This window comes from Cryptomeria japonica, chromosome 10 (genome assembly GCF_030272615.1).
Source record: "Cryptomeria japonica chromosome 10, Sugi_1.0, whole genome shotgun sequence".
NCBI lineage: Eukaryota > Viridiplantae > Streptophyta > Pinopsida > Cupressales > Cupressaceae > Cryptomeria > Cryptomeria japonica.
Window position 1 is genome coordinate 831,774,943 of NC_081414.1, and position 7,113 is coordinate 831,782,055.

The window sequence follows — 7,113 nt, forward strand, 5'->3', positions numbered from 1 at the left end:
CTTTGCATTATTTTTGCATCATTTTGATATTACAACTACATGATGTTTATTGACCTCTTACTTGTACCATAACCTTGATAAGCTAACTTCTGTGGGAACTAAGGAAGGGTACAATGGTTGTGGTATGATGGCATGTTTATTTAAGAATCATGGATACGACAAGGATAAACCTACTTTGCAAGATATATGAAATTTTAGACAATTTTGATATTGGAAATCTTAGATGTAATGTTATATGGAGAAAATATCAAGATGCTTATAATTATGGATCATTTGGGAAATTCTATTGTAGTGGCAATAGGTGAATTAAATTCCCTTGTCATTTTATACTCCTTGTTTAGTGCAACACTTATATATGCTAAATTACTTTAGAATTGTATTCAGTTACTGGGGTAAAGGATTTTATATGATTGCAAGATATATGTTGATCCTTGGGTTAGAAGCACCTCCATATTAAACATATTAGGTGAATTTTGAATGGTAGAGTTTTCTTGTGGTTTGTGTAAACTAAGGTAATTTTAGGTTGATTTATGAGTTTAGCCCTTGGGTTGATAAAACCAACCTTGGGACGTTTAAGTTAGTTTATGAATAATAATGAAAGGGCTTGAGTCAAAAAATCGATATCCTTAAAGGGAAGTGTTATAGTATGAGTTGGTAAAATAGGGACTAAGTTATAATTTTCCACTATAATTGTGTTATTAATTAATATTTTTGATTATGAGGAAACTGGTGTGTAGGCCCTAGAGAGAGACCATGTTAGGAGAACTAAGTGTGACTTTGACTTGTTTAGAAGCAAGAACGTAGGTGGTCCTTGGGTGAAGGATGCCCATGTGACCTTAAGTTCATAGGGGGAGGGTCTAGGGGGGATAACTCTCAAATTATGGGGTTGTTCACAATTGGTCTGACCTTCTCCCTTCACTAGGCTTCAAATGAGGCTGAACTGGGTATTAAATAGTCGTGAATAGGATACAAAGACGTGATAACTGGTATTAACTTAATACATAATATGTTTTGATTAGTGAGTTGAAGGAAGTGAAAGGGGTCAACTACTTTATAGTTAGTTTGTTTATCTATTGAGTAGAGACCATCTTACGTTGGATCCAAGTGATCTTATGGACTTGTCAAATTTAATCCTATATCTTTAAGACTTTGTGAATATACTCCTAGATAAGTCAATCGTGATCTACTTGTTCTAAATTAGGAACATCTCTTCTAGTGATAGTGCTAAGATAATTATAGGCACCGAATATTACAACAATGGATGGAGTTAGGACCCTACATGGGCATAGGTAGAGGATTGTATTCCTCTAGCACGTAGACTAGTCCTCTCTATCTGATGTGATAATCAAAGGATAAATCCTATGACTTGCTTAAGATAAGATTATCCACTCGAGATTGATAATAGTCAATGAGTGTACTATGCCAATAAACTATCAGTCGTACCACCTAGTTAGTGGATGTTTTTCACCACTTGCATACAAGCGAGGGATACCCCACATTTATCTACGGTATTGGATATATCCCACCAAGAGCATGTGGATCTAGGGGGAAGTTGCTTGCCGACAATGGATGTCCTTGTTGCTCAGTCATTCAATGAACTACAAGGAAGATAATTTCTAATGAAGAATAGGTAGGTAATAATTGGACCGTCTTGTTGGGTGGTTGGCGGTTCTGGTAGTGTACTCTATCCCATAGTCTGCTCCAATAAAAGGGCACCTTGTACTATGCCAATAAACTGTCAGTCGTACCACCTAGTTAGCGGATGTTTTTCACCACTTGCATACAAGCGAGGGATACCCCACATTTATCTACGATATTGGATATATCCCACCAAGAGCATGTGGATCTAGGGGGAAGTTGCTTGCCGACAATGGATGTCCTCGTTGCTCAGTCATTCAATGAACTACAAGGAAGAGAATTTCTAATGAAGAATATGTAGGTAATAATTGGACCGATCTCATAGTATAATTTTGGGCATATCTTGACATGGAAATGGTATACTTGACCTTGTTGAGATGAGTTCTAACACTCGATATAGTATGGGATACATCAAGTCTTGTTCCCACTTACTTGTTGGTGCAAAAGACAAGGGAAAAGAATGTGACCCATGATGTAGTACACAAAGCATCAAAATTCCTATTATCTAGGATGCATTATGAGCAAGTGATAGCTAGCCATTATGGATGTTTCGGTCTCTCATAGTGTATATGTGATGTATATTGGAGTTGGAGATTATGTACATATTTGACATATGTTGAAGCTAGTCATGGTGTATATGCGACGTATGTTGAAGCTAGTCACTGTGCATATGTGACATGTATGAGCTAGTCATCCTGTGTATATGTGATGCATGCTTTAGTTGCTTTCTATGGAATAGAAATTTTTGAAAGGATATGACCCCTGTGTAATTGTGTATGTTTGTACACTATTGGATGACAATTAGTTATTGTTATATTATGATTGGACTAATTTTAATCAATAGCCCCAAGTTAAAGAGAGATCAAAGATCTCTTACAGAGGAGAGAATGAACTCCCTGTAGCCTTCAAGGGAAAACTACGAAGCTTCTAACTTCCCTCAAATGGATACATAGGCAGGGTCATCAAGAAAAAACCCTTGAGGCATAGGTCTAAGTCTATTGGGGGCCCTGACCTCAAGAGCTTACCACCTTTGAGTGCAAGCATAAGTGGTGGTGTAGAGTTGTCACCTCTATGGTGATTGAAGAAATTATGTCAACACTTCTAAGGTAGAACAAGAAGCTTGGTCAATTAAGTTGGTACTTAAAAAAAAAAAAGTAGCAACTGAGGGGTAGTTGTTACAACTTTATGCATTTTAGGAACCCTTTTTGGTAGATTCAGTGATTACCACACTTTCAAAGAATGCTAAGAGATGATATTTCAATGCCATAATCCCTAGATTCTAATTCCTCTAAGCATATTCTAATGAATAAAATAGGGCATCTAACAAGAAAACAACATATAAGAAAAAATTATATTCAATAGTTAATATTAATCCTTTATATAAACCTTAGCTTTAACAAAAGAACTCACCAAAATCCCACATTCATATTAGTCCCTCGTTTATAGCTTAGCCTTACAAAAGATCTCACCAAAAGCCCACATTCTTCTAATATAATTTACTCTCTTAATTCAGTCAATTTCTATAATGCAACACTCATAATTCAACAATTATTCTGTTTTTTCTTTTTTTCTTTTTTTTCAAAACTTTGATATTAAGTTGTAAAATATAAGCACAAATATTTTGAAAATAAAATCATAATGCTCACAAAACACTAAAATATATTATAAATATTATTAATCATCATTTATATTTTTTGCAAATTTTTTTGTACAATTCTCCAAATTACCTTATACGAAACTAGCAATCAACTAACAAAAAATATCTTAAACATTTTATTTACTAGATCATTAAAATGACCTTATTACAGTATGTAAACTTAATTTTCAACATATTCAACATCTACCCTATCGAGACTTTGTATTATATTTAACTGAAATTTAGTTAGAGAAGAGGCGTTTCTAGGCAGTCCCGTTGTCCAATATTAGTCCATGCGGAAGATAACCTGAGCTCCATGCTGAGGTCTCACAGTAGCTAAAAGCATAGGAGCATGAGTATAAGATGGTGAAGTCACAAAATAAAATTTTTGCAGAATCATAGCCAAAACTAATTTTGCTTCCAACAAGGCAAAATTCTGACCCACACATATATATGGACCTGTTCCAAAGGGCATGAATGCCATTGGATGCTTTGCAGCCTTTGCAATTCCCTCACTAAATCGCCCTGGGTTGAAATCATTGACATCATTTCCCCACAAAGCAGGATCATGGTGCATTGCAAGGATCGGGATCATAAATTGAGTGCCTGCAGGAATTGATAGCCTCCCAAGTTTTGTTGTCTCATATGCCTGTCGCGTTATAACTACTGCAGGTGGATAAAGCCTCAAGGCCTCATTTATAATCATTCCCACCTGCAAAACATTCATACAATATTTTATGAGACAAATCCAGAATATTGCAATTGAGTTCAAATCTCAGTGCTGGTTAAACTATGATTGTTTATAAGAGAATTAGACTGGTGTCCAGATAATTTATGTTATTCACATGGAATTTGGGTGTGTTAGATGGTCCTTACAATTTTGAGGCGACTTAAGCTGTCTGCATCTGGATATTTGTTTCTCCCACATACTTCCAACACCTCTCTGCGACCTCGCTCTTGCCAATCTTGATGTATGCCCAACAATATTATACACCATGTCAAGAGTACTGATGTTGTTTCATGACCGGCAAAGTAGAAAGTCTTACATTCATCAATGATTTCCTCTGTAGTCAGGCTTGCATTACTTTTTAAGTTGACTCTCCCCTGCTTCTTGCTCTCAGACATCATTAAACCAAGCAGATCGGCACCATAGCTACCTGTCTTTCCCATCTCAACAGTCTTTTCCCTGGCATCTATAACTTGTCTTAAGCATCTTCTTATTTCTTTCTCCAAATTCCAACGTTGCCTATTCTTTGTAGTAGGCAGAAACCTGATGGTAGTAAGAAATCGATTTAAGTTATGAATAAACCTGATGATACATCTGAATCTGAATAAACAATAAACCCTCTTAAAATACAAAGCAATTTATCTTATTGAATGAAATGTCTTCACAAGATTAAAATTCAAAAAAATAAAAACACTAGGTCCCAAATGCACATAATTCTTGAAGGAGAAAGGCATTTGAGATGGGAAGATATAGTTAGAAAATGAGTGGCACTCTCAACTGTAAGATAAATGTTGGAGAACCTCTCCAACGACTGTTTCAAGGAAAAACATGAACACTCTCAAATCAAAATTTTGATTGCATTCTCTGACAATTTAAGATTGACAATTGTACTGTCACAGAACTGAAGTTTATCACCTGAAACCTGGAATATAAACACTGCGAAATAATTCAATTGTAAGAATCATCTGTTTGGTCTGCATATCAAATATATGTTTTCCCTCTGCAAAACTGCTTCCAAATGCTGTGCGGGCAATAATATCTGCTGTGAGATCGTTGAACTCCTTTTGCACTTCAATTTCTGATGCACCTGACAATACCAATTTACTCCATTCATCCAACATACTGGCACTGCTTTTCACAATTGTTGGAACCATACCCTGCAGTCACAAAATATATCTTCCTATGATATTCTGAATATAAATTTCAAAATAGAGAAGTACTTACAAAATAATCTGCATAGATTCTAACAGATTAGGGAATTTTACAGTCAAGTTCAAGGAATATATTTATGATTAAAGTAACTTGTACGGATTGGATTTGAATATCGGTATTCAAAAGCACAGCCAGAGCATCTCAGTAGTATCTCAGCTCAATAGAATTATAGGTCTACTCTCCACTCAGTATTTTCCCTCTGCTAAGGAGTATGTTGGAAACATCTTCGCTAAGCCCTTGACATCACACAGAATCTTCCCTTTGTTAAGATGCCTTGAGAATAATTCTACTCTGTCAAATCGACCAGGGTTTTGCACTCAGATATAACCCTTCATTAGGGTATGTCAACCCAGGGCAGCAGGGGCATGGCCCTTAATATGGGTTTACAAATGGGAAGTATCACTGGCTTAGTTCTTCATCTCAGACAAATAGCCTTGATTGCAATTTTATTTTTTTTAAATATTTGGCCTTAAATAATATGGCCCTGTCCCAGACATCCTTAAGAGTGATCTAAGGTTCAAGACTGACTATAATCTTCTTAAAACTCATTGCATGCCATTTGAAAATGATTTTTAACTCTGAGCTGTGATGAGATTCAGAGTTCAAACACTCACCTTTGGGGATGGAGACAATCTTTGGGATTCTAGTTAGCCATACAACGCTTGGGGATTTGGATAACCTTGGAATTACACCTATTCAGGGGAATCAACCTGGCTCTGCAGATAGTGAAGGTCCAATAGTCTAATCAACCGTGGTCAATGCAAAGGAGGATTTATCGTTCTTGTTTGGGCTAGTCCAACAATCAATCCTCATGAAATCGTTGGAAAGTCTATGTGCAAAGTAGATCTATGTTTATTTGTAAGTAGGAAATTGACAGTTTTCTCTCTAAAATATAATTCAGTTTCTCTATTAGATCTTTTTGCTCCTACTTTAGGACATGTAAATAGATATACATTATCTTACCTTCAAGAGATCCATATGGAAAGCAGGATTGATGATTTTCCTGTGCTGAGCCCATTTCTCACCTGTCAACCCCAAAATTCCCTGTCCAGCCAGTTGCCTTGAAAGGGGATTTCCCATAAGCTTTGTATAGTTGCCAAATTTAGTGGAACATATCTCTTTAATAAGCTCAGGGTGGGGAACAATCAGCCTGGCACAAGGGCCAAACCAGTAAATAAAATCCTGACCTATATCACATATAACAAGTTTATTAATCAATAGAGTTTTCAGAATTCTGCCTATTCTTCTTAATCAGGCAACTATTCTTCTTAATAGGCGACTATTCCAAGTTCTAACAACACTCCAGCAAAATAATCATTAGTACTAACCAGGAATTCCAGTAATATGATAAGTAAAAACATGCAGAATACAAGCGTACCATAGGTTTTGGTCCACTGGTGAACATAGGGAAGAACTCGAGGGAGTATGTCATGTGAGAGTGGCATGGGTTTGGATTTCTGCTCATCGACCATTCTGGATAAATCTGTGGTATTCCCATAGAGTAGCTTGTATGGAGGGCCCCTGATTCCTTGAGCTTCAAAGGACTTTTTCAGTTGCAGAGGCTTCCACCATAGCTTTGTTGCAATCTTGAACATAAACAAAACTGAACCAGCACAAACAACCAAACACCAAAATACCCACTCCATATTCCAGGCTTCAGATTTGCACTAACTATGTCTGTGTATCCCAAGTGTAGGATCCCTTCTGTTATTATTTTACATTTGCACAAAGAAAAGGAGCTGATTACTGAGTAGACAAACATAAATAAAATGCACAAAGAAAAGGACCTGTTTATTTAGTTCAGAATTGACGTAGCTTAGATTTGTCTTTTGGCCTGGAGTGTCTGTTTCAGACGGGGAAGTCTATACCGATGCAATGGGCACCACGCCGATGGTGATTT

The 7,113-nt window shown here is 36.5% G+C and overlaps 1 protein-coding gene across 1 annotated transcript; it reads right to left on the minus strand.

The window, feature by feature from the left end:
- Window positions 1–3,388: 3,388 nt before the first annotated feature.
- LOC131076912 (cytochrome P450 734A1) lies at window positions 3,389–6,874 on the minus strand. Its single transcript, XM_058014263.2, has 5 exons — window positions 6,592–6,874; window positions 6,177–6,400; window positions 4,917–5,158; window positions 4,151–4,544; window positions 3,389–3,986 (listed from the first exon to the last, which is right to left on the minus strand). Exons 1-5 carry the CDS (start codon window positions 6,857–6,859, stop codon window positions 3,561–3,563), a joined length of 1,554 nt encoding a protein of 517 aa, XP_057870246.2. The 5' UTR covers window positions 6,860–6,874; the 3' UTR covers window positions 3,389–3,560.
- Window positions 6,875–7,113: the final 239 nt, after the last annotated feature.